Source organism: Panthera tigris, chromosome B1 (assembly GCF_018350195.1).
Source record: "Panthera tigris isolate Pti1 chromosome B1, P.tigris_Pti1_mat1.1, whole genome shotgun sequence".
Classification (NCBI taxonomy): Eukaryota; Metazoa; Chordata; class Mammalia; order Carnivora; family Felidae; genus Panthera; species Panthera tigris.
The window spans coordinates 113553813-113572463 of record NC_056663.1 but is presented as its reverse complement, the minus strand read 5'-3'; the positions used below and the strand labels follow the sequence as shown (position 1 = coordinate 113572463).

The 18651-nt window shown below is 36.2% G+C and overlaps 1 protein-coding gene across 1 annotated transcript in view; it reads right to left on the bottom strand.

Moving 5' to 3' along the window:
- Positions 1-18651, bottom strand: part of COL25A1 (collagen type XXV alpha 1 chain) — a 449006-nt gene that overhangs the window by 26420 nt on the left and 403935 nt on the right. Inside the window, exons 19-22 of the mRNA XM_042982696.1 lie at positions 12706-12768; positions 8507-8575; positions 5921-5965; positions 4930-5007 (exon numbers count right to left, since the gene is read on the bottom strand). Coding sequence (XP_042838630.1) covers positions 4930-5007; positions 5921-5965; positions 8507-8575; positions 12706-12768 — 255 coding nt within the window. The remainder of the gene's footprint in view (positions 1-4929; positions 5008-5920; positions 5966-8506; positions 8576-12705; positions 12769-18651) is intronic.

Here is an 18651-nt window from a genome sequence, read left to right as displayed (position 1 = left end):
CATCTGACCCTTAATCCATGAACCGTTACTGCACTAATGTTTTCTAGTCTAGGTCCTATGCGAAGAGTTCTGTAGGGCCCATCACCACGTGACTTGGTCACAGAGGGAGCACATTTTCCATCAGGGACTCTGCTCAAAGAAACACGTTATCCAGTTATGTGTAAACTTGTGAATATCGGTTTGACACCATCCCTTTGTTTTCTACTCCTCCATTCCCATTTCTGATTCAGGTTGCCATTGTTGCTGTTGTTTATTATTGTTGTTGTAAAAAATAAAGTTAATATTACTAATCTTACTTCAAACACTTGAATCTCTAGTGACATGACCTCATCATTCCGTAGAAAACGATATATTTATGCACGTGTACAAATGGTTTGTAGCTATGATAAAATCAGTCGTGGTCATTGCGGCTTCATGGAAAACACAGTAGGAAAGAAACCACCAGTGCTTCTAAGACAAAAGGCAAAGTGGTCACATACTAGGGGCAAGGTAAAAAAAATACCAAGGCCTATCATATCTGTGTAACATAAGGTACCACTTACTTTCTCTCAAGGGATTCATCTAGAGCAAGAGTCAGATTTATTGCTATGAGAAAGCTACTTCTTGGCCCCTGTAAGTAGGCAAGTCATTTTTAAAAAGGTTATTAGAGAATTATAGAGTAGAAATAATTTCTTTATCATTATTCTCCAATCATATATTTTTAACTACAATAAATCCTAAAAGAATCCTAAAATTTTAGAAAGGGAAGAGAGTTTACAATTCGAACTCTCTGAGGTTTTCCAAATGTACCGTATTTGAATTCATTTTCCACCTGGACACAAAACTAGTTTGCTTTTTTTTTTTTAAATGTAAGGCTAACAACGTGTTTTGTAATGAGTTGCATAATAAAGGCATATTATTAATGGTAACTGAACTATCTAACAGATGGAGTTTACGTGATCTTGTTAAATAACTATATTTTGTGAGACCTAACAGTTACATAAGGCAGGTTTCATCCAGGTAACAAGAAAAAAATAAATGAGAAACTAAGCTAAGTTCTCAACAACATTTTTACCACCATCCTGAAGCACCTGTGTGCGGGCACACAGAGACATCCTAAAGATATTGGCTCACTCTGAATTTCTTGTATCTGGTTCCTCCACTTTACACCTATGGGAACTCAGCAGGGTTCTCTCTTGAACTCCACGAATGATTGGAAAACCAGAATTTTTGGTAGTGATGAAGAAAGACACGTTGTTTTCTGGTGAGGCACGATGTGAAATGGGAGGCATGAGCTGAAGCAACTGTAAATTGTTGAAAGTCTCGCAAGCTGTTTTGTCATTTATTCCCGCAGATGCTTATGTGAATCTCTTTAGAATTAAAGGTTATTTTCTTTCATTTCTCATAATGATGCAAGCTGAAAATCACCCACGATTTACTAGAGGATAGGTTTAATTTAGATGGTGTTAAACATTTTTAAAAACTTGAGTCCGGAAATGGAGAGGATTTACTGCTAATTGTGGAAACTTAAAAATCAAAGTAAATGGAGTATGGCAAATGTTTCTGTAAATAACAATTTTCAATAGAAGCAATGGCAAAATTGTATATTTTTAATGTGTAATTTTTATAATTGTATTATGTATTTATTTACCTAATCTAGATTTTTTTGCATATTTTTTTAGAGGAGGAGATAATAAAATGAAATGGACAAAATGGTGAATATCCATCAGTAGTTACAGAATTAGAAGAAAAAACGTCTACTACCTCCTTCTCAGTCTAATGGCTGCTTACTTGATTTTGTTAGGGGCCCTTGTTCCACTAGAGAACTAGATTAGGAAAACAAATAGTTTCAAAAAAATAACTAAAAACTATTTACAAGCATAACATGTAATTGCCTAACCCTATAAAAACAATAAATCTTTATTTAGGTTGAGGCATAAACGCGAACTAGTTGACTATAATGGATATTGACTGGTTTACTGTCATAAAGAACTTGAGGCAGAAAAATAAACTGAGCACATATATCCTTTCATATCAAGATGTGGGTGTCAATGTTTTAAAAAGTACCGTGCATTTAGGTATATTTACAAAGGATGTTCAGGAGCTCCTAAAAAATGACCTTAACCATAATACTAGATTTCATGGACTCTTAGAAAGAATCTATTCTGAAACATCTTTACTTTACAAATAAGATCAATGAAGTATAGATACACTCACTGCTTTCCCAAAAATGACTCAGCTAGTTAATAGCAGAGAGGAAATCAAAACAGATTTTTGGTTTTAGACCGAGAGTAGCTTGCTTCAGGCCTGACTCTGTTCATGCAATGGATACTTTAAAAGACTCACAGTTTTCCCAGAAATGGTCATAGCCTATAATATTGGAGGATTTCTTGGAAGCTAAGAGAATGTATACCTTTTAAAGGTGGTAGTAAGAATTATGGTGTCACCGAAAGCAGTTTAGGAGAAATTTAATCACTAATAAATTAAGTTAAAAACTATGTCCCTATATTTTATAAGTAAAAGCTTTGAAAACATAGTAGGTACACCAAAACTTCTTATTCTCTTTTTCTCTCTTTCCACATGCAGTTATCAATTTGTGGGGGAAAAGGAACAATTTAGAAATCTGGTTCTAGAAGTTGACAATAGCCAAAGGCTACTGCTTATATCTAATCCAGGTGTACTGAGGAACACTATTCAACCTATTGACTGAACCTACTGACCAAGCAACATTTCTTCAAGCAATGAGCATGCTTCTCTTTGCATTTTACCAGAAGAAAAAGAATGAAAAGAAAAAGAGGCTGCGCTGAAAACAATCTACAAAAACTACTTAATAAATGCTTTACTAGTTAAAAATGGTAGTTGTAGCAAAGCACCCAAAAAAATGTAGATCAACTAAATTAGACACTGTTAGTGAAGTCATAAAGATGGGGGAAATCAGTCAATCAAGTACAAAATAGCAAATATTTAAAACAATTAATTTGGTATTCAAGCAAAGAAATGGATTGTACATATAGGCTAAGTGTACTCACTTATCTATCAGTAACCATTTATTCAATATTTATATGCCTAGACCTGTGCCAGGTACATCAGGGGATATAAAATAAGCATGAGATATACTTTTGTCACCAAGAAACTTACAATCTGGTAAGAGGCAAGACTAAAATAAATTATGTGATTTGAGAACAATTAAAGGTTAAGCTAATGGGGCCTGACTGCTGATGTTTGCAAGGATTGAAAGAAAGAATCATCTGGGTGGCAGCAGTATATTGTTGGATCAGATTTAGACAGATGAAAGAAAGGGAAGAAGAATGGGATGAACCAGGCAAAAAGAGGGCGATTTTTGTGGGTATGATAAATATGGCCACTCTCGGGAAATCTGTTTTGTGGAGAAATAGTAAATTCTCTATTATAGGTAGAATTATAGAGCTTTGAAAGTCAAATGAAGTTTGGGCTTGATAGAGTAGGCAAGGTGGTCATTTAGGTTTCTGAGCAGATCAGAGCCTTCAAAATAATAATAGTTTAGGAAAATTAGCTTAGAGTGATATGCAGGATGGATTAGAAAGGACTGGGAGGCACTAGGACCAGAAGAATGGTGAAGGGGCTGTTGCAGTGTTAGCCCTGAAACAAACAGGATGTGGACCGAGTTCAGAATGGAGAGAACAAGGCAACCTCAGGAGACACTTTGAAAAAGGAAATAGCAGCATCTGTTTAGATGTAATGGACGAAGGACTATGAATAGTTTAAAATGATTCTAAAGATTCTATCTCAAGAAAGTTAAAGAATTATAGTATCACTAACAGCAATTGATTAGTTTGCTATCAAAAAAGGGAATAAAAAAAGGGAATCATTTGATGGAAGGGAAAAGTAATCAGTATAATTGTGTGTGTTGGTGGGAGATGATAAAGCAATGGTGCATCCCTGGTGGAAATATTCTTAGACACCTGGAGGTACATGCAAATCAGACCTGGAGGGTGAAAGATTGGGAAGACACAACACAGAAGAACACAGAGCAAGTGAATGAACCAAGAAAAGATCAGAGACTTGAGGATACCAAAAATTAGGGTATGACAGAGAAACTGGAAATACTAAGAGGAAACCTGGGAGAAATTAGAGTAGAGGATTCGAAAAACCAGAAAGAAAATTTCAAAAGGAAGGCAGTTTAGTATAAATGTCACAGAAAATCAAGGGTGATGAGTACAGTGAGATTGACCTAGAGGTCATTGTTGGCCTTTTTAAGAGAAGTTTCAACAGAATTTTGATATAGGCTAGAATGCAGGAGTCTAAGCATGAAAAGGATGAACAGGAAGCAAAGGTAATGGCGATAAGCCATATAGTCTATGGCTTCTTACTCTATAGGTACTTCTCTATGGTAATAACACATTATATTATGAATGGTAGCAGCAATAAGAGATACCTACGGAAGTTTTACTATGTGCCAGGCACTTCCAAGTGTATAATATGTATTTAGCCATTTACTTCTCATAACAACCCTTGAGGGAGGTATTACTACTATCCTTTTTTTTTATAGACAAGGAAACTGAAGCACAGAGAAGTGAAATAACTTGTCCAAGGTCATGAACTTAGTAAGCAAGAGATTTTCAGCCAGGTAGTTCTGACTCCAGGGCCACATGACTCTTAATTGCTTTGCTATACTTGCTTTCCAAGCAAGGGAGACAAAGATTGGCAAAATGAACAGAAGGTTTAAACCAGATAACACTACAGCATATCTGAAGGCAGAAGGGAAAGAAAAGGAAAGATAAAAAAATGCTGAGAAATAAAGAGGATACACTGGGACAGGGAGAAGGAGATGGGCTCAGGAGATCAGGGAAAAGGTGTACTTTGAGCAGTGGAGCCCTCTGGGATGCCAGGGTGGGGGTGGAAGCTGATATTACACACATTACATGGGTGATCATCAGTGTCACTGTGCCAGGGCAGGGAGCAGTCACTTGCCTGCAAGGCTTCGTGGAGGTTGCCATTGTAGTCTATGATCTCAGTGGCTCCTTGATCTCCCTTTTGACCAGGTGGACCCTATGAAGAAAACCAACCAAGGGAAAATCAAGGAAGTTAGGCTAGGTTGTGCAAAGGACTGTGGCAAAAACATAAATAGCAACATAGAGCCCTCTCTGACCATCAATTCTTCTGTATGGCCCAATTGCACTTTAGAAAAATCATGTTCAAATTTTGTCTTTATTTCAAAGGAGGCAAATGCTTTTAACTTCCTATAGATGGTAGATTAAAGATATGAAATCTGATTTTAAAAGAAGAGATAGGATTCAATCTCTAAAGCTGTCTTCTGAAAATTATAAAATGTAGGCTAATCTAATTCAATTTGCAACATTTTGATGGTTTAACACAGTATTTATTAAAGCAGTCCCTAATCTCTTTCTACTCATCTACATCTCATAGATTGTTTCCTTATTCTTTAAGAAGATAGAACACTGTTGTGTAGGAAATGCTTGTCTTTCTCAATAGGAATACAATTCCATTAAAATTTAACCAAATAGGGAACAAATATAAGGCATCTACCCTACTCATTAGCTCTGCCCCGAATTTCTATTAGTCATGTCCTAATTCCCTGCCTGTCTTTAAAAAAGACTTTGAAAATATGGGGTATTGCTTTTATTTATAATTGAAAAATGGATAATTCTATTAAATTGATGGTTATGGGCTTGGTCTTGCTCACTTAGCAAAGAGAAAGTGGAAAGAGTTCTTTAGCCCTTCTTGTGGAGCTTATTTTATGTGTTAGAATCTACATGCTCATTGGTCCGGTGAGTACAGTAAAAAATAAGAAAAAAAGGGGAAGCAGCAGAAATAATTCGAGTCTACCTCCAGTGCTATTATTGGATATTATTAGTCTAGGTGCCATGTGAAAGGCACATGGACACATGAGTCAAATCTAGGCTTGTAGGGGGCCAAAAGGTTAGATGAGAGATGTACTCACCCTTGGTCCCAGGGCTCCAGAGTCCCCTTTCTCTCCACGATCACCCTTTCCACAGAGAAAAGAAAAAAAAAAGCTGAATTACTAGTGGGGCCAACAGCCAGAAATACCTCAAATCTAAGGATGTATTTAATACCATGCAGCAGCACCTTTGATATGAACTTCTGAAGTGGAAATAACAATTAGAAGAACAATTACCACTGACACAGCAAATGCTTCTTTAAGATGCATCTTAAGTGAGTTAAAATTCTCCTTTCAGATGACAGAGTATCTTGGAACAAAAATATATACAGCAACTCTCTTACTAGGGATCTTCAAAAGCAAAGCAAATGGTTTCTATGATACTCAAAGAAGCTTTTACCTCTCAGATTGAGCCATATTCTTTTTTTTATAAGAAGAGATTTGGGGCAAAGGGAAAAAGAGCCAATCAATTGGGCTGTCTCTTTTCTAAGAAAAAAAAATCTAGATAATCTGGACAGGGAAGGAACAGAAAGCTCGTTCTAGAGGGGTTTAGAAGGGAAAGGTCACCAGTGAGGCCTCTCTTTGATGATAATGAAGATCTAAGGAAAAGTTTCTCCAGAGGTATAGGCCTTTTAACACTCAGAAGGTGCTGAAGTGGACAGCAGCTGGCTAGAACAGGTTGGCAGGGCTGAAGGTCACGGGTAGGGCAAAGCCAGCTTTGTTTTTCCAAAGCAGTATGAAAAATCACTAAAGTCCCATTCATGGTGTTATTACCCACCCTGGAGAGAAACCAGGAACAGTCCAAGCATCAAACCACACATACATCACTCTGAGAGCACTCAAAATTCTTAAAAGTCTAAACAGATTTTGGAGAAGAGATTTGAACTTATGTAGATTTGAAAGTTCTTTAAGACAGCCTTAAATTTAGAGTCCTTTTCCTAAGTGGAATTCAAAGAATTTTAATGTGTCTTTCTACATATTTCATAAAATGGATAGGGACCAATGAAGGTAAGCAGGAAAAGAGATTTTAATTTTTTTTCCACTCACATTATGCTGATAACATTTACCATAGTAATTAAATTTGCTCTGAATAGAGAATTAATAATTTCTGCTCTCTGTTTTCCTCATTTTTTATCCACTTTTTCATGTTATTAGCTGCAAACATCTTAACATGGTTCTGCTAAGTATGTAGATTATTTCAGATATTATAAGAGCACGATAAAGGAAAGAATTTCAATTGGTGGTGAAATTTTAATGCCATGGAGGGAGTCAACTAACTTAAAGTACAATTTGAACGTTTACCACAAAGACAGTCAGGAAATAAAAAATAAGATTATACCCTACATAATGTTTTTTTTTTCCCAAAGAAGTTCATCTTGTGTAATAGGAAATACAACTTCTCTTAAAGAATAATCTGAAGCACACGAACATACAAAAACAAACAAGATGAAACAAACCAATTGTTTTGAGATATTAGGATGGAAATAATGCCATCCCATTGTCAGTTTAAAATGTGATTCTCTGTGGAAGAGGCAAAAGCCACAACTCTTGAAGGCCTCCTGTGATATTAAAATGGTTACTTGGTTACTGACCTTTGACCCCTTTGGGCCTCTAGTTCCTGATTCACCTTGTTTCCCCTATTATAGGAGAATATGAAGATGGAAAAGAGAAATGACAGAGGAGATAAGAACAGAAAAAAGAAATTAGCAGTGACTCAGAATAATGAAGAAAAATGGAAACACTTTAACTGCCTAAATATATGGTTCTATATAATGTTGACTATTATAACAACTAAGCATAAGTAGTTAACACCATGTCATTAGTTCCTTCCCTGGTCTCTCCACCGCCTTCATTCCATTATAATTCTGAAGACTGCCCACCCACCAGTGGATGGGAAGTGTTCTGTGAATAATCCTCATTAGTCTCAACAGCGTTGGCATACATTTCTTTTTCATCAAAGAGTGATGTGTCTCTGGGATGGGTTATTAGAATAAAGTGTTGCCATATTAGTTTGTAGGAAGTGTAGAGGAATAAAGACTGAACCGTCAAATAAATCCTTAGCTTTGATATTTTCAGGGTGTTACACACCTTCAAGTTACCACAGAAACTAACACAGCACGTATCAACATTTTTCTCAGTAAGCTTTAATACACGTTGAGTGATAACATGCTAATACAATAGTACCTCCCCTTTACTTTTGGATGTGTTACTAAATTTGTTCACCGGACAGAACAGAGAAAACTGGGAAAGTTGAATTGTAAAATTCCCTTTGAGAAGAACCAATCAGTGTGCATTTCAATATATTGTGATTTTTGCTGTTTTAGTATCTTTTGAGGAACTGTATTTTAGTTTCATGTTCTAAAGTAAGTAGTGGGGCACCTGGGTGGCTCCATCAGTTGAGTGTCCAACTTGGGATCAGGTCATGATCTCACAGTTTGTGAGTTGGAGCCCCACATTTGGCTCGCTGCTGTCAGCACAGAGCCCCCTTTGGATCCTCTGTCCCTCTCTCTTTCTGCCCCTCCCCGACTTGTTCTATCTCAAAATTAAATATAACATTAAAAAAAATAAAGTAAGTAGGACACATTTCCAAACCAAAGAAAGCTATGTTCCAACGCAAGAATAACTGACCTTTGGTCCAGGGGCTCCAGGCTCCCCTCGCTCACCTCTTCCAGGAGGCCCTGCTTCCCCACGTTCACCCTATCACAAAACACAAAACAAATAAATGGCAATCTCCCTCACACTCAGGCTTGTCCCTGTAGATTAATAAATGAATTGAATTAAATCAAGGAAAGCACAGAGGTACCATTTATTTACTATGTATCCTGCAATGTATTAATCTCAACATAGATTATCTCATTTAATAATCAAAACAATTATTCAATGTTTGTATTATCATTTCTATTTTATAGACAAGGAAATGGTTTGGTAATGCCTGTCTGATACCTACGTTGGTAAACAGAAGACCTTTAAAGGGAATTGATAAGGGCCATCATTGTATCTCAACACAGACATGGACACAGTTTTCATTCTGTAGCCACATTTTAAGATCTGCCAGGAAGAAGCACGGCAAAGTGGTTGAGTGCCAGGTATTATAATCTGACATCCTGGGTCTTAATCCTGGTTTTGTTATCTACCAGTTCCGTGTTTTGGGACAAATTAGTTAAGTTCTGAAAGCCTCAGTTTTCTCTGAAATATGAAGACAATTTGTCATCCTGATCTTACAACTTATAAACGCAAAGTGCTAGGAATTAAATACTTAAAAATTAAGAGAGTGATATAAAGCTATATGAGAGAAGAGGAAATCCCATAAGGTTTTGAATGGTCCAGACTGGATCCCTGGAGGTGAGACTTCAGTCGTGTCCTAAGGATGGGTAGGGTGTATTTTATAATTGTTGTTTATGACGTGCTGTTGTTGATGAATGCAGCAACTGCATAAAACACTTCCATGCATTATCTTATTTAATCCCTGGGACAAATGAGGAAGGTATTAGTTCCCATAATTTACAGATGAGGAAGCTGAAGCTCAGAGAGGTTAAGGAACTTGGCTAAAAGCTTTTAAAGTGGGAGACCTAAGATTTAATTATTTCAGCAGCAATCCTTAGTTAGCTGGAGGGGAGGTGGGTTGGGGGATGGGCTAAATGGGGGATGGGCATTGAGAAGAGCACTTGTTGGGATGAGCACTGGGTGTTATATGTAAGTTTCAGGGTTCTACTCTTAAAACCAATACTACATGGTATGTTAACTAACTTGAATTTAAATAAATAAACCTTAAAAAATAAATAAAACTGTATTCAGTCTTCAGTTTTTACATAAATGTTTGTGTATGTAAATCTTTTGCACATATCTGGTCACTTTCTTAGGTTAAATTCTTAGTTGGGGAATTGCTGGGTCAAAAAGTATGAACATTTGAAAAGCTTGCCAAATTGCTCTCCAGGAAGACCCTGTCGTTTCACATTCCTGAACAGAGTAGAGAGTGTCGGCTTCCTGTATGATGGGTAGAATTTCAATAATCAAACAGGTTTGGAATTCAGACTGGTGATGGCATGTTTATGGGTGGAAAGGCACCCTCCTCACTGAAGGAACTGGTTCATCTTAGAAAAGAGAACTGAATAACATTGGATTGGTCATGGGTAATGTTGGGCTCTAAATTTCAAGATCTTTGTCTGTATCATACCAACTCTGGGAAGTCTTTGGGGTTTTGTAGGGGAGGCGGGATAGATTAGGGCAAGGATTAAAGAAGGTTCTTCAGCATGAACTGAGAAGAGTGTGAACATGGAGAGGCTGGAGGAAGGCAAGGGACTCGTTTGGATGGAAGAGATGTTCCAGAAGGGATTTTCCAGGGACTAGAGACGGAAGGGCCTCTGTTGGTATATGAAATTTTAATTTTTAAATAATGTACCCTATTTGGTCTTTCTTTTAATATTTCATAGAAGAATTCCAAAATAGTAACTATAAGCCTATTTTAGAGAAAAGCCGGAGAAAATCAATTTACATATAGTATACTACAGGAATGGAGCCTATATATCTTTACCTAGAATCACATTTTGTCACAATGCCCTTAATCAGCTGCTTATCACTCTATGGAATTATACTATTCATGTGTTTATTTCTTTCATTCTTTCCACCCCTGTCTCACACATACTGGAATGTAAGTATTAGGAGTGTAGAAACTGGTTTTGTTGTATTTACTCTTCATTCTCAAATATTAGAAAAATATCTGGCAAAAAAATTTGTTGAATTAATGAGTAAACATTTTATTCAAAGCATTCTGAATTATTCGAAATAAAACCCCATTTCTTTAAACTGATATAGGTCTCTCCCAGACACTGATATAGCAGTACATAAAGCAGATTTTTAGATGCCATCATACATCTTCCTTCCTTACAATCTCTCTTCACTGTGTTAGGGGTAAAATATGCAGGGTTTATTTTTTAAATCTGAAGTTAGTGGTACAAATCCAGACTTGTTTACACAACTGGAAAAAAGGCCAATGTTCAGCTGAAAGAGATTTGTAAATAAACGTGATTTTTCCATTATGATACCAAATTCATGTTAGACAAGCAGTTCAACTAAAAATTGATAATATTGTTAATATAACTGTTAAAATATTATTAACAAAACAAATTTCCTATCCACATTCCTTCATGTGGAAATACAAAACAAATATAGTGCATTCTTTAATTTTATTGCAAGTTCAGAGTAGTATCTATTATAAAAGTATCTGGTCTATAAAATCAGACTGGGTATTTCATGAACAGTAATTAATGTTGATTTTGTGGGTTTACATCAGGAGTTTTTTTCTTTTTCTTTTTTCTTTTAAACTACAGAGTAGTTTAAAGATTTTATTTTTAAGTAATCTCTGTACCCAACATGGGGCTCGAACTTACAACCCTGAGATCAAGAGTCGCATGCTCTACTGAGTAAGCCAGCCAACTGTGCCCCAAAATTGCAAAGTAGTTTTAAATCAGTGAACTGAAGAAAAGATATTTACGGATGAAATCCACTCCCTACTACCTGTTTCTTCTAATCCCCCCCCCCTTTTTTTAAGCAAACAAAATGCCACAAATATTTAAAGATCTACTTCATGCCTGGGTCTCTCTGGCAGTGACCAAGTTTTCTATTTCTTTGTGCTGATCTATGAGGCTGCCTTCTTTCTTTACCTGGCTCTGAGGCTGCAAGCCTGAATAAATACAACAATTCTCATATGAATACTGAATCCTCATTATTCTCTTACTTGCTGTCTCTTTATTCCAGAAAGTGCATTTCTTGTGTGAATCTGTTCAGGCTAAAACAGGCATTCTTCATATTTTGTTAATAAGCCTGACAGCTCATTATGTGAAAAAGAAATTGCTTGAGAAAACAGTAATTTTGCATAAAATCTACTGAGTTTCAGTCCCCCTTAGGCCACACATAGTTTCCACTTACTAGGATTAGAGTTATTTTCTCTTGATCAGCGGAAATGAAGACCCCTCTGTCAAAACAGACCACGAACATATTTCTCTAGCTCTTAGAAATCATCCTGGCTTATTTCTGGTGAATGCAATACACATTGAGGCAAAGATTTCTATAGTTTAAAAATAAAAGAATGTAGTTTGATCTAATTTTGCCCCTTTGATTCATGAGTCTGTCATGAGTAAAGTTCCATCCTCAGAGCTGTACCTTTTTATGTCTTACTGGGTAGATAAAAAGAGAACTATGGGTCTGACTATATCCACAGCAACATAATTTTTTATATGGTGGCATATAGATTTTGCTTTTAGGGCCTTCTTTAGGGTTGCCAAGTGGAAGATCATGAAATGGTTTTCATTACAGAATCTTTCTGTAGACATTATTCAGGATAGATCCTTTTGAGATGAGGCACTTAGGAATCTATATGACATCAGCACTTGTCTTTGAAATCTAGGGAGTGAGCGGAGAATAGTAATAATGCTTGATTTACAAGTATGTCCTAAAATTGGCAATAAGGAGCAGAAGCTAATGAGTTCTATCTCTCTGCCCCAGAATCCTCCCACTTTTTCACATGGTCAGGAGGCAAATTGCATCATATCAATTTAGGAACCATTGGGGGAAAACTGGAGCAACTAATATATTTCACTATCATGCTGTCTTACCTGAGACTTTCTGGAATGAACTTCCTATTACTCTATTTAATATGGCATTCCCATTAAAAGTGTTTGTAATAAATGATAGGTTGTTTTAGTTCTCTCTTAGGAAAAAATATCTGGTCACCTAGACAATAAAGTCACCTCACACTTCTTTCAACATAATGGACTAAAAATATATGACATAATATTTCAGAAATAAAAGAAGGAAAAAACTCCACTTACCTTTGTTCCTGGTAACCCTGGTAAGCCTGGTTCTCCTTGAGGACCAATGAAACCTGGTTCTCCCTTTAAAAAAGATAGGCACATGAAATTGTTATTCATTTGGCAGTGAATAGGTAAAGTTAAACTGATTTACTTTTACCGGGATTTTACTCCTTTGATTGTACACAGCTTTCCTGCTGAGATCCAGCTATTTACTATAAAATTAATCAGAATTGGTTTTGATCAGTGAAAATACTCTGAGCAAAGCTTTGGGGAACCTTTAGAAAGTAAAAGTGACAAAGAAACCAGAGAGATGTCTTTAAAACTTTCTTTCTCATCTGTTTGGTATTTCTTATCATTTACCATATTAAGATCCACTATGTTAGGGTGGATGTGGTACGTGGCCTCTAAGATAAGCCTCAATGATCCCACCTCCTACGTATTCATGCCCTTGTGTAATCCTCTGCTTTACTGACTCATATCTAATGAATAGAATGTATTGGCAGAAGTAATGGGATATCACTTCTGAGACTAAATTATAAAAAGACCATGGCTTCCGTCTTGGGGGCCCTTTCTTATTCTCTCTCACTTGGATCACTTGCTTTGGGGAAATCAAGCTGTCATGCTGTGAGCAGCCTTATGGAGAGGTCCACATGGTGAGGGCCAACTTCTGCCAACAACCACATGTGTGAGCTTGGGAGCAGATGTTCCACCCCAGTAGAGTCTTCAGATGGAGCCACAGCCCTGGATTACAGCTTGACTGCAACCTCATGGGAGACACTGAGCCAGAGACATCCATCTGAGTTGTGCTCAAATTCCTATTCTTCCAAAACTGTGAGGTAATTGTTTGTTTTCAGTTTTGAAGGTAAAATGGTAGGCAGCAATAGATGACTGATAGGTGTGGCTAGGAAAGAGATTCAGGCATGTTCAGCATGAAAGGAAAATATCTCTCCTTGCTATACCTCCATAACGTCTTCCCCACTACCTGGAGGAAACCAGTTGTGATACAATAAAAAATATATTTGGTCTTATTCCTGGTTCCTTGCACAGAACTCCTAAAACCCTTGGAATTTCCTGAGTGATAAAGCATAAAAAGAGTATCTTTTGTTATTCATAACAAACCCCTTTCAAACATACCTGAGTTTATGCTAATGAGGTGACTTGTGGGTTCCTAGACAGCTTCAGGGGGGCTGATGGGGGCTATGATAAGGTTGGAACTTTCAGTTCTTCTCCTCCTCTCACTATCTCCAGAGATGGCAGAGGGACTGGAGATTGAATTCAATCACCAATTGCCAATGATTTAATCAATCGTGTCCATGTAATGGAAACTCTATAAAAATCTTTAAACAGCGGGGATTGAAGAGCCTCCAAGTTGGTGAACACATCAGTGTGCTGGCAGGATGGTACATCTCGACTCCACGGGGACAGAGGCTCCTGTGCTTGAGACTCTTCTCACTTCACCCTATGTATCTCCTCATTTTAATCTTTTATAATAGACTGTAATAGTTGGGCATTTTTCTGAGTTCTGTGAGTTGTGGTGGCAAACTATTAAACTTGAGTGGGGATAAAAGTGGGTTGGTTGTTAAATCCTCGAATCTGTAGCCAAGTCAGAAGGGCAGGTAACCAGGGGACCTCGTATTTGTGATTGGGGTTTCAAGTGATGGCAGCTTGTGGGAGCCTTGAGGGACTAAGCCCTTAAAACCTGTGGAGTCTTTAGGGCGCCTGGGTGGCTCAGTCGGTTGAGCAGCCGATTTCGGCTCAGGTCATGATCTCACGGTCCGTGGGTTCGAGCCCCGCGTCGGGCTCTGTGCTGACAGCTTGGAGCCTGGAGCCTGTTTCGGATTCTGTGTCTCCCTCTCTCTCTGCCCCTCCCCCATTCATGCTCTGTCTCTCTCTGTCTCAAAAATAAATAAACGTTAAAAAAAATTAAAAAAAAAAAACCTGTGGAGTCTGATGCTAACCCTAAGTAGTTGGTGTCACAATAGGATGGAATTGTAGGACCCCTGGTTGGTGTCAGAGGATCAGAGAGTTGGAGAACTGGTGTTGGAAAAGACACCACATGTTTGGTGTCAGAAAACACTTGAGACCAGTGTTCACATTTTCTTCAATATCCATAAAGTTTTATTTTCTTTTTAACAATGTGAGCTCAAATGTAAGAGTGTAACTTCCTGAAATCTATAAAGAAGTTTTAAAGCAAAAAATGTAATGGCTCGGTTCCATACTTACTGTTTTTTCCCCCATTATTTCTGGAGCAGTTGCTAATGCTATTTAATATATTTGATTTTTTCTCATGTAGCAATACTTCAACATTTGTTTTTTTGATACTTAGAGTTGAGCAGGAAGATACAGACAGGATATTTTATAAGAAATGGTAAAACGTCATCAAATATTTTTGAAACAAGTGAGTTTTAAAAGTATGCTATATAAAACCTTGGGTACCAGGTGGGGAACAAAAGGATATCACTACCATAAAATGTATCACATTGATACATAACTCAAATATATTTATCTCTAGCTCTGATGCTCATGGTTCTGGTTTAAGAAAAAAAAGGTGGAGGGGAAGTAATGCTTTAAGTTTATTGTTTGTAAATTTTCTGCAACTCTGTTCTACCTATTCCCACACTCTTACACATAATAGAAAGGAGAATCTAAACAAATAATTTTGGATATCTCTTAATGGTCTAAAATGAAAACCCACTATATTCAGAGAAACCAACAATGACCATTCTACTTCTTTAAAAAGAGTTTAACTTGTTATTTTAAATGAAAAAAAATCACATGGAATACATTTATTTACAAGTAACATATTTCTCCCAATAAAATTTTATAGACAAATACAGAAATATTCTCTCTCCACCCTCAGGAAAAAAGTTGTGGTAAAGTCAATGTGTATCATTAGTTATGACTTACTGTCATGAAAATATAATGCAAGTTAATAGGTTGAAAATTCATAGGTAGAAAAGACTCTTACATATCTTCAAGCAGAAATAAACTGACCTCACTATTTAGCAAAGAAAATACAAGCACCAAGAAAGCATACTAATAGAAGAAAAAAAGAGTGAATGTTGAAAACACTTATTTCTGATTCAGGTTAGTGTTTAGTTTATAAAAAGATGAAGCATGCAGTTTCAAAATTCACAAATAAATAAATAAGGCTCTGTGATCTCAGTGGTCAAAGTGATTTTTCTTCCTTAAAAACAAACAAACAAACAATATATGTTAAGTTCTCCTGAGGAAAGTATAAAAAGTTCCTTTAAATAGAATGTTCAGGGGGAAATTTTTTATTTCAAGATATAAAATTAGCAATGCATTTGACAGTTCAATAATTTTAGCACTACTAATATTGGCTAATTTTCGGACTTTGAGTATGATTAGTTTACCTTATTTCACTCTAAGAAAACATCTATCACACTGATGTATTCATTTCTTATTTCAATTTATTTAAGGGGAAAATAGCATATTTAACTTTAAAATCACAATTTTATATTTATTTAATTCCAGAGCTCCCAGCCACTTTGGAGACATTATTTCCATTCTCTCTATATCTTGGCAGTATGAGGAGGAAATACTCATTGATTGGTCTCTTTTCTGTCTCAGGCTTGAAGGACAATTGTTGAAGTAAATGATGCATAAATATGTCTACTCATGGTCTTGAGCTGCTTGGGTTGTTTCTTAACTTCCTAAGCTTGTATCAGAGGTTCTCAAAGTGCCTTTTCACTTAACTTTTATTAGTGTACAGAGTAGGAAAATTTCACTGATACAGTTGGGTAGTATCAAAGAAGAATATCCACAATTTTATGAAAAGGCTATTAAAAATAATCTTTCCTTGTCCAATTAGTGAGGCTGTTTTTCTTCATATACTTCAACTAAAACAAACTGCAACAGATTGAATGCGTAAGCAGATATGACAATCCAGCTACCTTCTGTTAAGCCAGGCATTAAAGAGATTTGCCAAAAAATAAAAATAAAAAAAGTATAACAATGCACTCTTCTTGCTAATTTTTTGTTTTGTTTTGGAAAATTCAGTTATATTTCATTAAAAATGTTATTTGATTAACACATAGTGGGTTTTTAAAATTTCTCAGTTTTAATTTCTAATACATGTAACCTACATAGATGAAAATTCTTGTAATCCTAGTTTTTAAGTGTATAAAGGAGTTCTGAGACCAAAATTTTTGAGAACTGTTGGTACACAGGTACAGAATTGAGTTAAATGCTGGCTTTTCATATTGGAATCCTGAGGCGCCCAATGATGGAAGACTCCGGTGTTGTTAAGGGGTGACTTAATCAAGATTTAATAGATAATGCAAGCAAAGCATTTAGTACTGTCTCTAGAATAAAGTAAGTGAACAGTAAATGTTAGTTATTATTATTGCCCTTATCTTACAGTGTCAAAAATGCTAGTTATCATCATCATTATTATTGTTAGTAGTAGTATTACAACATCTGTAACTTATTGGTGATATACAAGGTGATTTCTTGTTTCTTTATAACCTGTATGGGGCTATGCTCAATACCTCTTCAACTTCTTTCAACAAGTAACCCTAAATTTTCATGTGAATATATCATTTCATGAGACAATATCCATCTGCCAGAGACTTCAGGACTGCAAAAGCAAACGTGTATACGGTAGAGAAGTGACAGGTTTACTAAGAATGAGTTTTCTTCTTGTAAGGAAGGAAAAGGAGAAAATGGCCATAACTACTGAATTTCTCTAAGTAAATGTAATCCTTTAAAAAAATCTTGCCTCTTTGACAAGGACTGATTAAAGGTTATAATCTCCTAAAATATCTAGGAGAAAGGCCATTACAACCTATGGTTCTGTGACAAAAAAGAAAAAAAAAAGGCAATTGGTTATTCTAATAGTCACAATTGTAGTTAACCAGGATAGAGGAAGGACACTGGGTTAGGGGAAGGTAAGGAAAAGCAGCTGAAATATCCAAACACAGGACATTTCTGGGAAAAAAAATCTTTGGAGAAAATCAAACTATACAGAAATGAAGCTATGTAAGTTTTCAGGGCATTGAACAGGAGAAATAACTCTTTTTATTGGACCATATAATAGTTCTCAGAGCTGTTTTTTTTTTTTTTTTTTTTTACACATCTGATCTTATTTAATCACTGGGAAATAAGCCTGCTAAATTGGAAATTATTCACACATATTTGTCTGAGTACACAAGGTGGAGGAGAGATACAATAGAGGAAATTAGAATTATAGTTCAATTACGTTCGTACATTACTTTTAATGAAGAAGCAATTAAATTTAGACTTTAAAAAATTTTTTATTGGGCAATTACTTGAATTAGAAGATCCAAATTATAATTCCTATTGAGGCATTTTAGGAATAACATGAAGACATAAGGTGGAGGATCTTTTGAAAAGGGCAGATGCTGACCATAATAATCAAGGAAACATATTTGCACAGGTATGCAGCAAGTAAAAAAGCTCCTCCATTGAAGTGAAAACAATAAAATATGATAATTTGTAAAACAATGCTAATCTTTTCAGTTTATGATGTGTTACTGCAAAATGTCTAAGAAAAATGGGGGAAAGGCAGAGCTTTAAACATTGGTTTGGGGGCATCTGGGTGGCTCAGTCCATTGAGCGACCAACTCTTTGATTTCAGATCAGGTCATGATCTCAGGGTCCCGGGATTGAGCCCTGCATTGCGCTCTACACTGACAGGATGGAGCCTGCTTAGGATTCTCTCTCTCCTTCTCTCTGGATCCCCTTCCCCTCCACTCAACACTCTCTCTCACTCTCTAAATAAATAAATAAACAAATAAATAAATAAATACTAAAAAAATAAACATTGGTTTGTCATGAACACCAATGAATAGCACCAATGAGTAGCATAAATATGAGTTAAGATTACTTCAGAGCCTCTTTAATCTGTTCTTCTCTCAAGTTTCATATATATATTTAAATTCTCCTCCACCTCTCTACCTATTCACTCACCATCTCAAG